At 51.4% G+C, this 19216-nt stretch overlaps 1 protein-coding gene across 2 annotated transcripts; it reads right to left on the bottom strand.

Moving 5' to 3' along the window:
* Positions 1-891: 891 nt before the first annotated feature.
* Positions 892-4119, bottom strand: LOC309657685 (uncharacterized protein). Of its 2 annotated transcripts, XM_082455513.1 has the most exons (4): positions 4090-4119; positions 2720-3349; positions 1589-1909; positions 892-961 (listed from the first exon to the last, which is right to left on the bottom strand). In XM_082455513.1, the coding sequence occupies exons 1-4, from the start codon at positions 4091-4093 to the stop codon at positions 936-938; spliced, it is 981 nt and encodes a 326-aa protein (XP_082311639.1). In that variant the 5' UTR covers positions 4094-4119; the 3' UTR covers positions 892-935. The 2 variants fall into 2 exon arrangements, 1 of the variants encoding a protein (XP_082311639.1); XR_014261876.1 differs by lacking the exon at positions 4090-4119 and having other exon boundaries at positions 1589-1891; positions 2724-3622.
* Positions 4120-19216: the final 15097 nt, after the last annotated feature.

The following is a 19216-nucleotide window of genomic DNA, read 5'->3' on the forward strand; positions in this document are numbered from 1 at the left end:
AGGATGACCCCTGCCTGTGTGGCCAGTCGGCCTGAAGAGGAGGCCGCGGGAAGTGTCCCCTCCTCCCTGAAAGTGGCAGGGGAGCAAAGTGACCCCCGGTTGAGTCCACTGCAGGCCACCCGGCTCCCCGACCGAGTCCTCGGGGCCCCCAGGCCTCCGGGAGTGGGCCTCTCAGCCGCTCTGAGGAGTTCCCAGGACATGGCCATGGGGGTCCCACCGAGGGGCCCAAGCCTCCCTAGTTCAAGGCTTCCTGACCCTTCAGACCTGCTGGGTCCACCCCGGGGCCACTGCGGTCGCATGGTGGCTGTGCAGACTGGGACCTGCTGCCCCGAATGAGGCTGACAGAGTTCGGTTCTGGTGGTCCCGTCAATGTCCCTGTGGGCGCCGTGAAGTCAGCTCAGCCCCATGTTCACGGTGGCCTGGAAGGACCCAGGCTGGGCCGGGCGCTCCGTCCACCTCTCAGAAGCTGGCGTCCACGGCCCAGCGCTGGCCTCTGACAACTGTTAATGCCAGGGCCATGTTGCATTGAGTGCCGAGCCCAGGGGGTTCTGTTGATCTCGGTGATGAGGCCTCGAATCTGGGGCGGGCACTGGACACACGTGACAGAGAAGGAAGGGGCCTCAAGGGCTTGGCGACCCCTTCTCCCAGCAGGCGGGCTCGCCCTGGGGGGTGTTTGGGCCGGAACGTGGTGGCCTCGTCAGGCCCAGGATTCCGCGGAGAAGCAGGGGCGCCGCCCACGGGACCTCCTCCTACAGACACACCTGGGGGGTGCACATGTGTGCACATGTGCACGTGTGTGTCCTCATCGCAACCCTGCTTTTAATGGATGAAATAGTTGGAAACGCCCTAATGCTCGCCAACGGGAAGAAGCACAGTGACCACACCACCGGACAGGACACCACGCAGCCCTTAAAACGGTCAGGATCTGCACCAACTCATGAGGAAGAATGTCCAGGACTCACTGTTGAGAGAAAACACAGCCGGTCTCACAACATATTCTTGCCACAATCTTATTTGTACAAAAATCATTCTGTCTGCATTTGCGTGGGGAAGCTCTGGAAAGACACACATTAAATTGTTAGCAGAAGTTACTTCTCTTGGGGGTGGGAGACTTTTGTTTCAGTTCTGGACTTCTTCTTTTTACAATAAACACATTTTTTTTTAATAGATGGGGGGGAAACTTTTAGAAACTACAAGTGTAAGGAGAAGGCTTGAAGTGTGGCAGAGTGTGGCCCCCTCTTGCCCGGGAGCGTTCGTTCCGGGACCCGTGTGTGGGGTTGAGGTGGGCAAGGATCCCCCTGCGGGACGGTCTCGCTCACAGGACTGGTTAGCTGGTTAGCTGGTTAGCTGGTTAGCCAGCGCTCAGGCAGTTGACTTTGGTTCTGAGGTAACCGACTAGCTCTGCAGCTCCAGGCAGGGCAGCCTCCGCTAGGGAGCCAAGGGGAAGGGGGAGTTCCAGAAAGAGAGGCCCAGGAGATGCTTTGAGAGCTTTGTTTTCTTTAGACCAGTGCATGGGACTCGGGTTTGCGTGGCCTGGGTGGGTACAATTTTATTCATTTGGCTTTAAAGGCATAACAAGAATAAGCACCAAGATCCTCCGTCGATGTCCAGGGTGAAAGCTGACGCGGAGGGCCGTGACGGTTAGACCGGTGTCTCAACGGCACCAGGCAGACGTCGACCCCAGCAGCTGGGCTCTGGGCGCCATCCTCCGTTCCGGCGACCGCACCCCGAGCGCTGGGCTGGTTCTCTGACCATCGGGGGCTGGACCCTGGACCGCCAGCCCCCGTGCCGCCTCCACAGCCTGGAGGCGGGACGGGGGCTCTGCGGGGACAGCCCACGGGCAGACCTGTCTCTTTCCAGGTGGTTCTGTAAATCAGCCACACAAGCCATGCTGGAAAAAGTGGGTGTTCTTCTTTCAGTGAAGAGAAAGAGAAACAGAGCTTCTCTCTGGCTTTAAAGACACCAATGGCCCAGACCCAAGAAAAGCTGAAGGGGAAGGAAAGATATTGTTCTTTCGTTCCTTTACCCCAAACTTCCCTCAGCTGCATACGTGCTGAGAGGGCAACAGGTACGTGGTGTGGAGGGGAGGCCAGGGGCCTGCGCAGAGCACAGGGACCCCCAAGCCAGGGCCCAACCTGTGGACAAGGCCGTCTCAGCTGCTCCCTCCACCTGCTCACTCTTCCCTCCCCGCTGGAGACCCGGCCCCACCCCTGCAGCCGCACTGCACCCCCTCCGCCCTTCACCCCCGGAAGTGTCGCTGGTCCGTCCTCTGTCCCTCCCGCAGGTGCCAGGAAAGCAGGGGGGGCAGCCGACAGGGCTCAAGGAGCAGGAAGCCGGGGGGATCCAGGGGTGGCCCAGCGCCTGCCCCACCCCCGTGCACGCGTGCACACACACAGGTGTTTGCACAACACACACATGCACGTGGCGCCCATGCAGACACACATGTACGCGTGCACACACACCTGTGCACAACATCGCCAAGACTTCCAGGCCTTAAGAACAGAGGGAGCCGCTACACGTCCCCTCCCCAGACACCCATGTCTGCCGTCTGACCCTTTGCGCGTCAGAGCCAAAGGTCACGGCCTCCCCCTGAACTTCAAAAGCAAGAGTGAACTCCTAACAGACGTGCTCCCCGACAGCTCAGGCCCAGGCGGCTGGGGGCCAGCCACGTGTGGCCTGCCTGCTCCTCAACAGCCGGACCAGGGCGCGGAGGGGACACCCACCTGGCGGGCCAGCACGGAGCCCCGGAGACCGCCCCAGGGGGGCTTCTGCACGCCGAGCTCTGGACGGAGGGGTCGTGTACTCAGCAGGGTTTCCCTTGCTGGGTTGCACTGTTGGCCTAAAGCAGGTGCAATACCCAGATGCACCTCGGGGAGGCGCCGCTGTGACCGCCCCGGCTGTGGAGGGGGAGGTCCCTGGGGTGTTTCCCGAGGTCCCCGCCCCACGCCCAGCCCTGCTGGGGAGGCGTTGGCGCTGCAGGCTCCCTGCCCTCCCCCACTAGCCCTGGAGCTTTCTCTGAGACCAGGCCCGAGAAGGGAAATGATCCCGGGCCCGGGGGCAGTAGGGGGTGCAGCTGGCTTCGGACCCCAGGTGGCCCCCGGGTGAGTTCCGGGCCATCTCAGGATGATAACGCGCTCCCCCAGGCCAGGAAGGGCCAGGTGAGACACACAGGAGCCCCCAGAGGGGCGTCTGCGTGGTCCTGCTCGGGGGGTTCTCTGGGACCGTCCCTGCTGGCCGTGGGCCAGCTGGCGGCCCTGGCTCCCCGCAGCGTCCCACTGGGGCCCCGGAAATGCCCTTGCCAGGAGATGGAGGAGCAGGCAGACCCCAGGAACAAGCGGACAGACGTTGTCTAGGAGGAAAGAGAATTAACCCCTGCTGTTGTTTCAGCCTCGGTAAGGTCGTTCCACAGGAAACAGCCAGCTCGCTGCCTGCTGTGGCCAAATGACAGTCAGAGACGGGCGGCGTTACTCAGGCCAGAATCCACCAGGTTCACTGAGGTGCCGTCGATCACACTAGGGCCCGAAGGAGCCCACAGCCTGGGGACGTTTACTGCCTTTTTTCTTCAAAGGTCTTTAAAATACAGTCCATTTTCTTTCATTCAATAATTTTACTTCTAGATATTATTCCTAAGGAACCACTGAACAGAAGGATTGTTGCCTGGAGACGTTCCTCCCGGCTGTCCTGACAGCAGCGAAGGCCTGGGACACACCGGGAGGGACGAGCAGGGATGAGCTGGTGGACCCTGGTGACCGGAGCACGGACGCCCACGCAGACGTACAAATGCCGTCGGAGAAACTTTCTGATGACACAGGAGACGCTCATAATTTTACATGAGTAAGTCAGACGTGAAACCAGAAAACACGTGGTACCTACACTGAAAGGTGTAGGTGGGGTTTTAATGTCCTTCTTTGTAGCTTTCTGTATTTAAAAATTTTTCTACACTGAGCATACACTGTTTTGATCTTTTAAAATCTACCAGAAAATGTTACATTAATTTTTTTCTAGTTGTGGGAACATTATTATTTTCAGAGGTCTTGTGAAAATTTTAATGGCTTTATTGAGATATAATTCACAAGTCACACCACTCACCCATGTCAAGTGTATATTCCAGTGGTTTCCGTCTCGTCACTGAACTGCACAGCCATCAACTGGATCCAAGTCTACAGCATTTCCATCATCCCGAAGAGAAACCCCGCCTCTCCCCACCCCTCCCCCAGCCCCTGCAGCGCTGACCCACTCACTTCCTGCCTCTGCGATTTGCCTGTTCCGGACATTTCACATTCATGGAATGTGCGTCTGGCTTCTTCCACCGTGTTTCCGAGGCTCCTCCATGACGGGGCTTCACCAGAGCCCGTCCCTCTTTACGGCCGGGGGATCCCGCTGCAGGGGGGCCACACCCGGCTTACCCGAGCATCAGTTGGGGAAGGCGGGCTGTCTGCACGTTTGGCTGTGTGAACACGTGGGCACGGGGTTTGTCTGCGTCCCCTTTAGTATCCCACGTGCCCTCTGCCCCCTGCCCTCATGGGGACGCGCCCCCCGCCCTCCAGCTGCGTCAGCTGGAGCTGAGAGAGGGGAGGGGATGAACCCGAGGCTCTGGGAGATAAGCAGGCGTTCCGGCCTGGAGTGGGCATCACCGGGCAGCCCTGCCCTTCCCACCCACTGCAGCCCTGTGCGAAGCTGCCGCCCCGCCCAGGTACACTGCCGGGCGTCTGACATCCCCCGGGAGAACGGGGCAGGCGAGGGGTCACGGGGACACCAGGCAGGGCAGCCCCGAGGGGCAGCTTCCCGCACCAGCCACCACAGGCCCCGTGTCTATGGCAACTGCAAAACATTGTGGACACAAAGTGGACGTGTGTGTGAGACAGTAGGGGCCGCAGGAGGACAGACTGCCTGGAGTCGGTCGGGCAGCCGCTCGTTTCGAGCCCTTGGCCGTGGGCCCGGCTGCCCCTGAAGACCAAGACCTTGACCTTCTCTGGGAACTGGGCTGCGGCCTGGCGGGAGGGGCCCCTGGGGAAGTACCAGGGAGCGGATCCTGAGGGAGGAGGAGGACTCGGGTCTGTCCCCCTCCCCCGTGCCCTCCCCTCCCCCGGCCCCCCTCCCCTCCCCACCCTCCAGGTCCCCATCCTGATGGATTGTTTGGCCGAGCCCTTGGTGACCAGGTATGAGTGTCACATTTCTTGCCCCACCGCCCCGGAGGCCACAAGTAAAACAGGTCTCACTGGGCTCTGCTCCAGGTGTGCAGGGGGCCGGACCCCTGGGGCTACAGGGGGGACTCCATTCCCGCCCTTCCCAGCTTCTTGAGGCCCCTCGTGGCCCTGGGCTCGCAGCCCTCCCCATCTCAGAGCCAGCATCGCAGCTGAGTGCACCCTCTGACTCTCCGTCTCCCCCCCGCCCCGGAAGGACCCCTGTGACTGCACCGGGCCACCCCGATGACCCGGGATCACGTCCCCACCTCGAGGCCAGCTGGTCAGAGCTTATTCCCCCTTTGCCACGTAGCCTAACGTATCTGCTCCCGGGTCCAGGGATTAGAACGCAGAGGTCTTTGGGGGTTCTGCCCGTTGCATCCAGCATTCAGATGCACGTATATTCAGATGGGCGCAGAGGTGACCTTGGGAAACGTGCATGGATGCCTTGATGCCACCTCTTCCCAGGGACCACAAGTTCCTCTGAGGAGTTTCAGGGAATCATGGATTCTTCCTGCTGAATTTCATTCCCATTCTCACCCACACCCTCACGGCAGCTCCCAGAGCAGACTGAGCCCTGCCCAGGCTGAGAGAGACAGAGACAGAGACAGAGACAGAGAGACAGAGAGAGACAGAGAGACAGAGACAGAGAGAGACAGAGAGACAGAGACAGACAGAGACAGACAGAGAGACAGAGACAGAGTGTATGGCGAGCGTCAGTGTGGACGGAGCCGTTTGCAGGGTGAGACGCTGCTTCTTTCTGCATGGGACACACCGCAGCCGGGGCTCTGGCAGGGGATGCGGCTGCCCAGACACAGCAGGCGGCCTTGCTCGGCTGCCCGTGGCCCTGGGAGCCCCAATCTGGAAACGGGTGGTTGAGCGCCCCTGAGAACGTCTTCACCGTGTGTTTTTAGTTCCCAATCCCTTTTCAGCCGAGGGAACCGATCAGGGCCAGGAGCAGCCCACTCACTCCGGTGCGGGGGGCGGGCGGACGGCTCCGCACCAGACACACCTGTGGTTTCCTCGGGAATGAAGGTGCTGCGCCCTCGGGGAGCATCTGTGCGTCTGTTTCTCCCGTTAGACGCGGGTAGACGTTCGGAGCGTGGCTCCCGCATGCAGCTTGATTAACCCGAGACAGAAGTGGTGCCCGCTCCCCGGTCCCTGCCTTCGCCGAGGGCTGGTTCCAGGACGCAGGGCTGCTCCCCCCACCTGCCCCCCCCTGCCCGGGAGGCGGGCCGGTCTCCGCTCTGGTTTCTGGTCGGTGCAGCTTCCGTCCGGGGGTGGCCAGGCCCTGAGCTCAGCCGCCGGGGGTGCAGCCTCGGCGGGAGCCCCGACTCTCCCCTCCCGCGGCCCCCCATCCCTGCCCCTCAGGCTCCACCAGCCACCCGGCCTCTGCAGAGTCTGCTGTTGTGGTCTGAGCTGTGTCTCCCGGCATACTGGGACACAGAGCCCCTTGCTGTCGCCTGGAAAGCCCCTGGATGTGCTGGGCTGTCTGCCTTCTTGTCCGGAGTGAGCTCCCTCCTCACGGGCTCCAGCCGCCCGCGTCAGACCCGCGTGTCCCAGAGTCTCCCAGGCTGGGGCTGGACTCCCCTCCCTGGAGTCTTGGACGGACAGACGTTCTCAACTTTCACACTGTCCCATTCATCCCTCTTTTCTTCTCTGAGTCATGCTGTCTCTGTCCGGTTTGAGAAATCTGCCCCCGGGTCATGAGGCTATTTTCCTGTGTCCTTTCAGATCCATTTCAAACTTATTTTCGTTTTTGATGTGCAGTGTGGGTCGAGGTCCGTGTTCCCCTCCCGTGCGGAGGCTCGGTGGACTGGGCGCCGTTCACGGAGAAGACTCCCCTTCCGGGCAGCGGTGCGTTTGCCCAGGCCACGCGACTCGGGCGCTCGGGTCCATTCCACTGTCGTGGCCTCGCCTGCCACTCCCACCCCGAGGGTCCACGGCCACCCACAGCCCTCCCCTGAGGGTCTGCGGGGTGTGGAAGCTGGGGGGGGAGGCGGGTGTGCCCCCCCAGGCCCATCTCCCATCACCTCCGCAGCCTCAGCCCCACAGAGGGCCCTTTATGAGCCGCAGGGGCGTCCAAAGTGCTCCCGAGAGAAGAGAGAGGAACACATTGTTTTCCAGGAGAGCGTTTAACGAGGCCCTCCAGCCAAGACGGCACAAGAGGAATACAGGAGCACAATTGAATCCTTTATTTGAAAATGTTCGGACTCGGCTGTTTTTACAGACACATTCTGGCCTGAGCCCCCCCTTCTCTGCCCGCTTCACGCCACTGCGGCTTTCACGGGGAGCAGGCTGACGTTTCCTCTGACGGCATCTTTTAAAGCTCGATGGCAGCAGGAAGAAACAATTCCTACCAAAGTCGAGAGGAAAAGAAAGCATATCAAGTGAACCAGAACAATTTTTACTTATTCCTGTTTTAAAAGGCAGAGCCCACGTAGACAAAGCAGATGTTTGCCGTGCAGGCCGCAGAGCCTGTGACTTCCCTGCTGACGGCCATTCAGGGGAGAGTGGACGGCGGCTTGAGAACTGCTCTCGTCATCCTTGCTGTAGGGAAGGAACAACTGATATGTTGATAAATGCATGAAAATAAGAAAACCAAAAGCAAATGCACGAAAGGAATGCAGGTCTCCAGGAGCCACCCCGCGGGTCCCTGTGGATCAGCTGGACGGGGTGGGTCCACACCCCGCTGGGCCCTCACCACCGCTCCGACAGCTACACCCCGTCCCAGCAACTGTCTGCAAATGCGACTTGATTTGGGAGGAGTCATGTACTTCCCATGAGCGGATGTGGGCTCCTCGTTTCTGAGCCTGACTCTCTCTCATCAGCACCCAGTTCCCCAGCACAACCTGCCTGAGAGCACGGTGTCCCCTCCTGCCCTTGTCACAGGGGCCTCGTGGACAAAGACAGGGTCTCGAGCAGACGTGGTGCCCCGACCGCCTCCCAGTGTGAAGAGCGGCTGTTTGCTGAAGGTGCGGGCCGGGCTACGGGGGCTGCCACAGGAACTGCCACGGGGGCTGCGACGTGGCATCCCCGCACCTGTGTGTGGTGATGTGCAGGGAAGATCCAGTTCATTCATTCGGGCTTCAGGAGCACGTGGTACCAGCTTTATGAAATGCTCAGCAAGACAAAGAGTAAAGCAAACACACCAGAGGCCACGTGAGAAGGTGGGACACTTGTCGTCCCCAATGTTCAGTGAACATCCTTCAAATTGGCCTGTAAAGTGAATCCCAACGGTCGCTGTTGGAAACTTGTAACAAAATAATTCTTAAGTTTACTTGGAAAAAAGAATCCAATAATAGCCAGGGAAGTCCTAAAAAGACAGAGCAAGAAGGAGTGACTTTCCCTAAGAGATGTTAAAATATATGAAACTCCGTGTGGCAGGGGTGTGAAGCCAGCAGTGGATTCCAGGATTTCAGGAATTTACTGTTGATTGAGACAGCATTTCAGGGCGGTATGAAGAGACGGAGCTTTTTAAAATTTTTTTTTTAATTAATTAATTAATTAATTAATTATTTTTGGCTGTGTTGGGTCTTCGTTTCTGTGCTAGGGCTTTCTCTAATTGCGGCAAGCGGGGGCCACTCTTCATCGGGGTGCACGGGCCTCTCACTATCGCGGCCTCTCTTGTTGCGGAGCACAGGCTCCAGACGCGCAGGCTCAGTAGTTGTGGCTCACGGCCCAGTTGCTCCGCGGCATGTGGGATCTTCCCAGACCAGGGCTCGAACCCGTGTCCCCTGCGTTGGCAGGCAGATTCTCAACCACTGCACCACCAGGGAAGCCCTAAAATGGTTTTAACACTGAAAATAACACTGATCTCTTCTTCATGTCTTATGCCAAAACCGATATGTTGATTACAGTATGTAAAAATATCCATCCATATTTTATTCTAATCCTTTATGGTTTCACTTCCACCTTTTGCTTACTTTTTGAGCTTGGGTGCAGAGTTCATCAAACCTCTCACTTCTGGAACATGCGCTGTCCTCCTACTGGGTCACTTCTGGTTCAGCTACACTGCTTTATGCCCTGCCCCGTTCCTCCAGCGAGTTCCACGTAGTCCCCCAATGCAACTGGGTATGTCTTTGTTTGTGTATGAACCGTGCAAACACACAGGGTGCTTCCTGAACTAATTTTAGTGGCATAATTGATATTTGCAATGATCTTACTCATAATTGTTGATTTTTTAAACTTAACACTGTTTTTAAAGCTACGTCCAGATTTACGCTATTGTCCCCACAGCTGGTTTGCTGATTCTCAAATCTGCTGTGTTTGGAATAGCCTGGGGTTTCAGAACAAACTGATGCCTGGTCCCAGCCCCAGAGACTGTGAATGATGGCATCTGGGGTGCAGCCTGGGTGCCGCACATCTTAAAAGCAGGCCAAGTGGTTGCCACGTGCGCAGAGGTGAAGGGCTGCCCTGCTCACTGCCTCTGGGGGCGGGTTAGGCACCACCTCACCTTCAGCCAGTGGCCACCACCATCCTCCTCCCCAGAGAAGGTGGCAGTGATACGCGAGCCCGTCTCTCTGGCCCTCTGCCTGCATCCCCCGATGGTGCCCCGGGGGCAGGGTAAGTACCCATCACCCAGGTTCTTCTCCATTGCCCTCCAGATGCCCACAATGCCGGTCCCCCCGCCGGGCGGTGCTTCCCAGCACCCCGCCTTCTCCCCCCGTCTGGTGGGCATGAAGTGACAGCCTGCTGCTTGCTCTTGCCTGCCCCCGCTCCCCGTCACAGGCGAGGCTGCTCGCTCACCTGGGTGCCCCTCTGTGCATCGCCCACCCACCTCCTCTGCCCAGTCCTGGCTCCCCCTGCCTGGTGGTGGGCAGGAGCTCCGGTGGGCTCTTCAGGGCAGACGCTGGCAGGTTTTTGATGATGGAAACGGCTGCCCTCCGCCTGTTGCTCATCCACAGTGTTGCCTACAATGTCCTCCACGGACACACGCATCTAACTTTGACGCAGGCAAACCCAGCAGGTTTTCACCTTACGGTTTGTAGTTTTTGGGTTGTGAAGACAGTCTTACATTTTCCCCTGTTAGCTTTAAGGATTATGACTTCACTTTTGGAGCTTTATTCCAGCTCCCCCTTTTTGCATATGGTGTGAGGCAGGGATGTCACAGGTAGTAGCCAGTGTTCACACCTCTGACTGGACCGGGCACCTTTCTCCGTGGACATCTGGCCTGCATCTGGCATAGAGCTGGTCCCACATGTGGGGCTGCACTTTGGCTCTCCCTGCCTGTCCTTGCAAACCAGCCCCCTGCCTTATTGCCACGCCGTGTCTCGGAGTCAGTATCGGCAAGAACAGCCCCTCTTCCTATTTCACAGTTCTGGAGAGTCTGTCCCTATTAAACTTGGCTGCTGCTGGCAGAAGGGTAACACTGTAATACTGACTTCCTCCTGGGTTAGGTCAGATTGTTTGTCGATCGATCCTGTGCATTGTCTGTAGATGATCCAATCATCCATCTACTCCTAACTCCTTTACTTTGGAGTCAGGAGCCTACAAAGCTCTTTTGAAACGCAGTGGGGATGGAGGTCACCCTTATTTTGATCCTGGTCTTGGAAAAGTGCACCAGCTTCTCTGCTGCGTGTCCCATAGAAGAGGGTAAGAAAGTGCATCTGACATGGTGTGGGCTGTGGCCTTGGTGGCCCTAAGTCTCTGATTGCAGCCCTAATTCTCCAGTGGGTATTGGACTATCACATTTTCTGTTTCTTCTCACACTAATTTTGGCATTCTTTATTTTCCCAGAAATGTTTCTGTTTTGCTTAGGTTCTTGAATTTATCGGTGTTTAGTTTATAATCTTCCCTTTCTTCACTTTGTCTACATAGTTGGCATAAATTGACTCTTTTATTATTTAGTTAACAGTTCTGAATAATACATCCATATGGTTTAATAAATATATAGAAAGGTAGAGAGTGAAAATTATCCCCCCTGCTAACTTTCCCAGTTCCATTCCTTCAAGAGGTAATCAGCTGTAATACTTTTTTGTGCATGCTTCCAGAGGTTTTTTTCTTTTAATTTACATACAAGAAATGTTATACAAGAAAACACAAGTCTGCCCCCCACCTTTTTACAAAAGAGACAAGTTATCCTTGAAATGTCAGTTGGCTTTTCAGCATCTATTGAGAACATATTATGATATTTGCAGGACTTCTAATATCTGATAATCATAGCCCCATTTGGTCCTAATGTGTTGCTGGATTCTGTTAGCTAAGATGTTAAAAAGACTTTTGCAACAATATTCATGATGCAAGATTGGCCTGTTTTATTTTTGATGCATTCCAGACTTTGATGTTATATGCAATTTGTAAAAAGAATCTAGAATTGTCTATTCCTATTCTGTGCTCTGAAACAGCTTAAAGGGCAGGTCTGGTGCTTTTTTCAGAGTAGGTCTTAGACAGATTCCACTATTTTTTTCCATGGAAAGTGGTCTATTTAAAGTTTATATGTCTTCAAGTTCCATTTGGTAAAGTATATTTTTCTATAAAGTTTTCCATTTGACAGAGGTTTAAATTGATTTTGACAATAATCAATTCTGATTTTTAAAAATTTACTCTCTTTCCATAGCTATTTCCCCTTATTACTTTTTCCAATTAAAAAAAAGTTGGGACTTCCCTGGTGGTCCAGTGGTTAAGACTCCGCACTTCCACTGCAGGGGATGTGGGTTCCATCCCTGGTCGGGGAACTAAGATTCTGCATTCCACATGGCGTGGCCAAAAAAATAAAAAATAAAAAATAAATTAAAATTTTAGTAGAATACACATAACATAAAATTTACCACATTAATGATTTTAAGTGTATGTTCAGTGGTATTAAATATATTCAGAATGTTGTGTAACCATCACCACCGTCCATCTCCATAACTCTTTTCATCTTGCAAAACTGAAACCCTGTACCCATTACACAATAAGCCCCTCCCCCCCCTTGGTTCCTGGCACCCACCACCTACTTTCCATCTCTATGAATTGATGACTCTAGGTACCTCGTATAAGTGGGATCACACAGTATTTGTCTCTTTGTGACTGGCTTATTTCCCTCAGCATAATGTCCTCAAGGTTCATCCATGTTGTAGCATTTCTTGTTTGTTTGATTGCATACTATTTATATTGATTTCTTTTTTAATGTTTTACCATTCTTGCATATTCGGATTATACCTCAATTGGCTATGGTGTATATCTGCATACACAGTTGACTGTGATTTGCTAATTTTAAAGCACATTTGTGTCCATGCTCATGTCAGTGATTGCTGTAATGTTTCTTTCTTGCAATGACCTTGTGGTCAGATATGAATAATGAGGTCATTCTGTTCTCTTAAATCAAGTTGTGAAGTATCACCTCTTTTTTCTCTCTTCCCTAGAAGAGTTTGTGTAAGACTGATGTCATTTCTTCCACAGCATTTGGAAGAATTTACTGGTGAAGCCAACTGGATCTGGAGTTTTTGTGGGAATGTTTTTAGTAGGACTATTTATGGTGTTTTTTTAAAAAATTAATTTATTTATTTTTGGCTGCATTGGGTCTTCGTAGCTGCATGTGAGCTTTCTCTAGTTGTGGCGAGCGGGGGCTACTCTTGGCTGCGGTGCGCAGGCTTCTCATTGTGGTGGCTTCTCTTGTTGTGGAGCACGGGCTCCAGGCATGTGGGCTTCAGTAGTTGTGGTGTGTGGGCTCAGAAGTGTGGCACTCGGGCTCAGTAGTTGTGGCTCTTGGGCTCTAGAGCGCAGGCTCAGTAGTTGTGGCTCATGGGCTTCGTTGCTCCGCGGCACGTGGGATCTTCCCGGACCAGGGCTCGTACCCGTGTTGCCTGCATTGGCAGGCGGATTCTTAACCACTGCACCACCAGGGCAGCCCCAGTAGGACTATTTAGACTTAAATTTTTTTCTTGTATTAGTTTCGGCACGTTGCATTTTTCAGAATTTGTTCAATTTATCTACGTCGTCAAGATTATTAGCATAAATTGTTCAGCACGTCCTTTCGTGAGTCAATATCTGTGGGATCCTTAGTGATGTCTCCATTCTCATCTTTGACACTGTTAATTGTGCCTCCCTATCTTCCTCTTGATTAAACTTTCTAGGATTTTATCATTTTATTTTTATTATTCTATTTCAAGCAAACAATCTTTGGCTATTGATTTTTTCTCTCCTGTATGATTTATATTTCATTAATTACTGATTTTATCATTGCTGTATTCTTCTTTCTAATTAATTGAGTGTAATTGCTTAATTTTCTGTTCTTTTTGTTGCAATGTAAATAGAAGTGAGAGTTTTCTTTCTTCTTCTCCTGACAGCACGGAAAACAAAGGGAACGGCAAACCAGCTAGAGAAGAAACACAGCCTGGCCTGAAAGAGTTCATCACTCCTTGTTTTACTTTGTCACTGATTTGTAGTAACTAGATTTATACTTTACAAAGCGAACCTCACTCCCTGACACTACGTAATTGACCTCTGGCACCCATCACCCCTAACTCTGTGTGAGTTACATCCCCTGCCTCTCACTCCCTAACGTTACTACGTCCCGGCGCTTACATTCTATATGTCCCTCATAACAAATCACCCCTGTAGTTTTTTCATTTCAGAAACAAGATCACCGGCACCCCCGATAAACCAGAGGCAAACGGACGCAATTACCAGACTGCCGGACCCCAATTACCGGGCGGCCTGATGCCAGCTATGACTGTTTTGAAATAATGCAAAGGAAAAGAGGAATGCAAGACCTTCACTACTTCGATCCTCATCCTATACCCCGGACTGCGAGAGCCCCACGTATAAAATCTTCCCTGATTCTCAAGGAGGGCGGGCCCAGTTCTTGAGGCGCTAGCCGGCTGTGTCTTCCCTTCTGCCTGGCAGAAGAATAAAGCCATCTCTCTCTTCCTCCAAAATCCCTGTCTCCGTATTTCTGTTTGGCCTTGGTGCACAGGGAAGCCGAGATTTTGGCAATATTTTCTCAAATTCTTGAGTAAAGTACTTATTTCTTTGATATTCAGCATTTTGCCTAATATATGCAATTGAAAGTTATACATTTTTTCTTTTTTTTTTTGTCTGAAGTTTGTGGGATCTTAGTTCCCAGACTAGGGATCGAACCTGGGACCACAGCAATGAAAGCACTGAGTCCTAACCACTGGACTGCCAGGAAATTCCCCAAAGTTGTACATTTTCCTTTCAGTATAGCTTTAACTATGTCACACAAGTTTTTATACTTCATATTTTTATCATCATCCCATTCAAAATATTTCCTAATTTCCATTGGGACTTCTCTTTGACTAATGGATCATTTAGAACTTTATCATGTTATTTTCAAACATTTGGGATTTCCCTGCTTTGTATCTTTTGGTTACTGATTTCTAGGTTAATTTCAATGTGGTCATAGAGTATTGTATGTTTTCAATACTTCAAAATTTGTTGAGGGATGCAAAACGTCATCAGTTTTGGTAAATGTTCCTTGTGCACTTGGAAAAAAAAGTGTACACTGCAGTCATCGATTAGATGCAGGGTTCTGTGCATGTCAACCAGGTCAGATTTGTTTATCATGATTTTCAAATCTTCAATATTTCTACTGATTTTTGTCTGTTTGCATGGTGTACCTTTCCCCATCCTTTCATGTTGATGTACTCACATTTACATGTGTCACTTGGAGGAACAATTGTTTGTTTTGTTTTGTTTTTTGTAATCCAGCCTGACAATCTTTGGCTTCAGTTAGAGGACTAATGTATTTTAATGATTTAATGAAATAATAATTATTTTTGGTGTAATTAATGGTACATTTGTGTCAAATTTACCATATTACAGTTTGCTTTGTAGTGGTCTCCTCTGTCCCTTTTAAATCTTTCTCTGACAGATTTTGACTAATATCTAAATATCTCTTATTATTTCCCCTAAATACGATTTCTATTTTTCTTTTAGTGATTTCCCCCATGTATCCTTGATAAATTAGAGTTAGTACTCAGCCTCCTGGACAAAGCAAGCACACTTCAACTCTTGAATCCCATTTACCTATCCTAGCTTTTTTTTTTCCTTTCTGTGTCCTAATTCTACATTTATTTAAATTCTACGAGATATTGTATTGCTGCAGTCAGTCAGCAGTCATCTGGGTTTCCCCGCATATGCACCCTTTCTATTGTTTTCCACAATTTTCTCTATCTTTCTTTAAAAAAACAAGATTTCCCTTCTGCCTGAAAATTTTCCTTTAACATTTATTTTAGTGAAAATTGCTATTGGCAAATTCTCTCAATTTTTGTTCATTTTAATATATCTTAACTTCATATTTATTCTCAAAAAGCATTTTAACTGGATAGAGAATTCTAGGTGAGCTGTTATTTCCCCAGGATTTTAAATATACCCTTCAATTGTCTCCCAACTTCCATCATTTTGTGAAGAAGTCAGCTGTCTGTAACCCTGTTTACAATTTTTCCTTTATTTACATTTCTGACAGTTGGACTATGATGTGCCCAGGGGTGGTTTCCTCGTGTCCATTTTGCTTCATGTTTGTAGATTTTCACAAATATGTGGTTTGATGTCTTCCATTTTCTTGGGAATTTCTTGACCAGCGTTTCTTCAAATATTTCCTGCCCCTCGTTCTCTCTCTTCTCCTTCTGGGATTCCCATCCATGCACATTATAGCTTTTCACTAAATCTCAGGTGGTTTTATGCTCTTTTTGATATTTTCGCCGACCTCTCTGCCAGTTCACTGACCTCTATTCTGTGCTCTAACCCATCACTAAATCCACCTTTCAAGTACTTAATTTCAATTAATGTAGATTTAGCTCTAGTATTTCCATTGATTAAAAAAATGATTTCAGTTCTCCTGTGAAATTGGGCATACTGTCATATTTCTGTTTATATATTAATAGTTAGTTTAATTGTTAAAAACTGGCAGGGAAGGGTTAAAAACAGTTAATTTAAAATCCATATCTGGCAAGTCCAGCATCTGTTCACATTTGATACTGTTTACATTGTCTTTTTGTCCCAAGGTTTTTGGCCACTTGGTCCTTGGTATGGTTGGAAAGTTTGAGTGTGTTTTGGATGCCATGCATGGAAATAGAGGCTTGGATGATGTATTTTCCTCCAAAGATCACTTAATTCACTTCTAGGGGGAAGTGAGCTCCGAGTCAAGAAATCTAAACACCCAAGAAGTTTAAAAATCACAAAGAGCGAGCCACAAACCAGGGAGCTTATAACATCTGAAGCAGAAGTGTTAGGACAAATTATCTGAAATAAGTATGACAAATACCCTTTAAAAATAATGGAAGACATTAGCAATAGGAAAAAGAAAAAAATACCCTGAAAAAAGAAGAAAGTAGAAATAGTAGGTACACAATAGTTGAAAGAACAAACTATTTTGAGGGCATAATAAAGCTATTCTTACAAGGTCTCAAAAGATTTGCCAACAAAACCCACAATGAAAACATTTTTGGAGGAAACCTCAAAATATAAAGAAACAAACCCAGAAAAGCTGCAAGAGATGTAAGAAGAAAAAAAGAAAGATTAAAACTATAACTTTATAAAGTTTGTTGTTGTCTTAAGAAAAAACTAAGACCAAAGAAAAGAAACATGGACACACATATGTATGAACCCAGAACAAGAACTCCCAGTAGTTGCAAGAGATGAGGGACGAGGACGTGGAGACCAGGGGTTCTGAGAGCCACTAAACCCTCCTCCGGTCGAGTGAGCATTTGCTATCAATCTGAATAAAGGCAAAAACAAGAAAAATGAATGAGAAAACGTAGAGCAAATTGAAATTTAAGAGGTGATAGGAAACGTCCAAATACATCAATAATCTCTGAAAACCTGGGTGGGCTGACAGGGGTGTGCCAGGCCTCCTGGGTTTGCGGGACACCTCTTCTCAGTTCCCTTCACCTCACTGACTCTTCCTCCTGGTCCCCAGCCTCAGAGTTCAAGCGCCTAGGTCTCTGTACTGGGATGCAGGGGTGTGTCCTTCTGCCTCATGGTCACGTGATGCCCCTGGCTCCTCCCCCTGGGGCCCCAGATGTGCATTTCCACGACATCCACTCTGGATGCCCCCCCCAGCACGTTCATTATGTGTTCCCCCATATCTCCCCTGCTCTCAGGAACCGGCAGCCCCTCCTCTAGGGGCTCCAGATGAAACCCCAGGATTCTCCTGGCAGCCCCCTCACACTCCACCCAGCCATGAGCAGACGCTCTCAGCTCTCCTGCCAACCCACCCAGGACCCAGGCACTCGCACCCCTGTCCCCACCCAGCCACCCTGGGCACTGGCCACAGCCTCCTGGCCGGTCTTGCTCTTATGCCCCCCATAGTGTATCTTCCATGGGGAGCCAAAGGATCCCTAGAACTGAGAGCCAGGCCCAGCCACCCCCTAAGAAGCCCCCGTGCCCACCCTCCTCCCTCCTGGTAGGAGCTAGAGTCCCCAAAACGCCTGCAGCCCCAGGTCGTTGCCCGCCCTCCCCAGCCTCCTCCAGCCCAACCCACTTGTTCTGCCCCCAGGATAGGGGTTCTCTGGGCCGGGTCCCACAGGCCTTCGGTTTCTGCTCAGAGGCTGCACCATGGACGCACCCCATCCCCTGGGCCCCTGCTTTCACGGTCGCTGCGTGGACGTGGCACACAGACAGGCTCATGGCTTCCCAGCCTCACCAGGTGGTTGCACCCCGGGCCCAGGGCAGGGCAGCCCCCAGTGCAGGGGCCAGCGCCCCCAGGGCAGAGGCGCTAGTCAGGGGTCCAGCTCTGTCCTTCCGTCCAGCCCCCTCATATGGAAGTAATACTGGGCCTCATACAAGATCCTGGTTCTTGTTTCAAATTATGAAACAAACATTCTCCCCGGATAATACCACGTCAGGCCACGAGTGAGGCTTTGAATTCCAGCTTCAAGGGGAAGTTAAATTAGTTCTCAACCATAGCATGTAGGTTTGTAGTTAAGTTGGATGCCGTCCTCTGCTACCAATTAAAAGTAACTATTAGACAGGTACCTTTGAATTATTTGAGTCTACACACGTTACGCCCTTCACAGAGACTTCGTGAACAAAAGTATAAACTTCAAAAATAATTAATGCAATTTAAGGACAAAAAAATAAACTTCAAAGCCCCACAAAACAGCAGAACTTCATCAAAGCAGAGAAAACAAATCTGTTTCCAGTTTGGATTTGAAACCTGACCAGCGGCCCAGGGTCTAATCTTGAGCGGAGGCTTGCGAAACACTTTGGAAGGAGGCCGCCATGCCCTCCCCGCCTCTGCAGTCATGACACAGCTTCGTGCCCAGAAGGACAGAAGGACGTCTGTCCTCACTGTTCTAAGGAGAGAAGTTCCCTTTGCTCAGAGAAGAGTGTGCCCAACGCCCAGCGAGATGCTGTCTAAAGGTCCGCTCTCGGCTACGCTACTTCCTAGAACAAGCCCTTCTCCCCATCGGGCCTTCTCTAGAAACTTCAGCTCAGGGCCTCCCATGCGTGAGTATTCGCTAAAAGTTAGTCTGTTAAAAAGACGAGCTACGTGTTAAAATGCATAAAAGGTTAGTTGTAAGTGTTCATCACACCGACCTCCTTGAGAATCAGTCGTTGGTCCCGGACGAGACCCCCGTCACTCCGGAAAGCACACAAGATCCTTTAAAATGTACCTCTTGGTGTTGCATCTCATCTCGTGACTCTGGTGGTCCAGGAAGGCAGAAACCAACCGCGTTAAAGGCCCTCAGCCTCCCTTCCTGTTTTCCTCCACCCAGAGTCCCCGGAGGGGAGAAGAACCCAGGCCTCCTTGGAAATCTGCTCTTAAGTTTAAGCTCTGGCCAGGAACTCACTCTTTGTCGCATCTCATGACACCAACACGTTAAGTCAATTAAGGCAAAAATCGAGTCACTGGCCCACGTGGGCTGAACAGTGGACGGAGCTGACAGGCTGTTGGATGCGGCCGCGGCCGGACTGTCTGTCTCAACCTTGATCTCCTTTGGGCCCGTTTCTCTCCCGGTTCATCAGAGCTCAGGAGGTGAACAGTTTGCTGCAGAAGCCTCCTCAGCCACCCAGCGTCCCAGGGTGGCATCCCTGTGCCTCCGAGGAGACGGGCGCACTCCTCCCTCACCTGGCCCGGCGGC

This window comes from Balaenoptera physalus, assembly GCF_965194825.1.
Source record: "Balaenoptera physalus genome assembly, chromosome: 3".
Lineage (NCBI taxonomy): Eukaryota > Metazoa > Chordata > Mammalia > Artiodactyla > Balaenopteridae > Balaenoptera > Balaenoptera physalus.

Excerpts from the sequence above, each read along its gene's own strand:
- LOC309657685 (XM_082455513.1), bottom strand. Across the intron at positions 1,910-2,719 it reads CGTGCTGGCCCGCCAGGTGG|AACACCCACTTTTTCCAGCA; the intron begins GTGTCCCCTCCG and ends CACTGAAAGAAG. Across the intron at positions 962-1,588 it reads GACATCGACGGAGGATCTTG|TGAGTCCTGGACATTCTTCC; the intron begins GTGCTTATTCTT and ends TTCTCTCAACAG.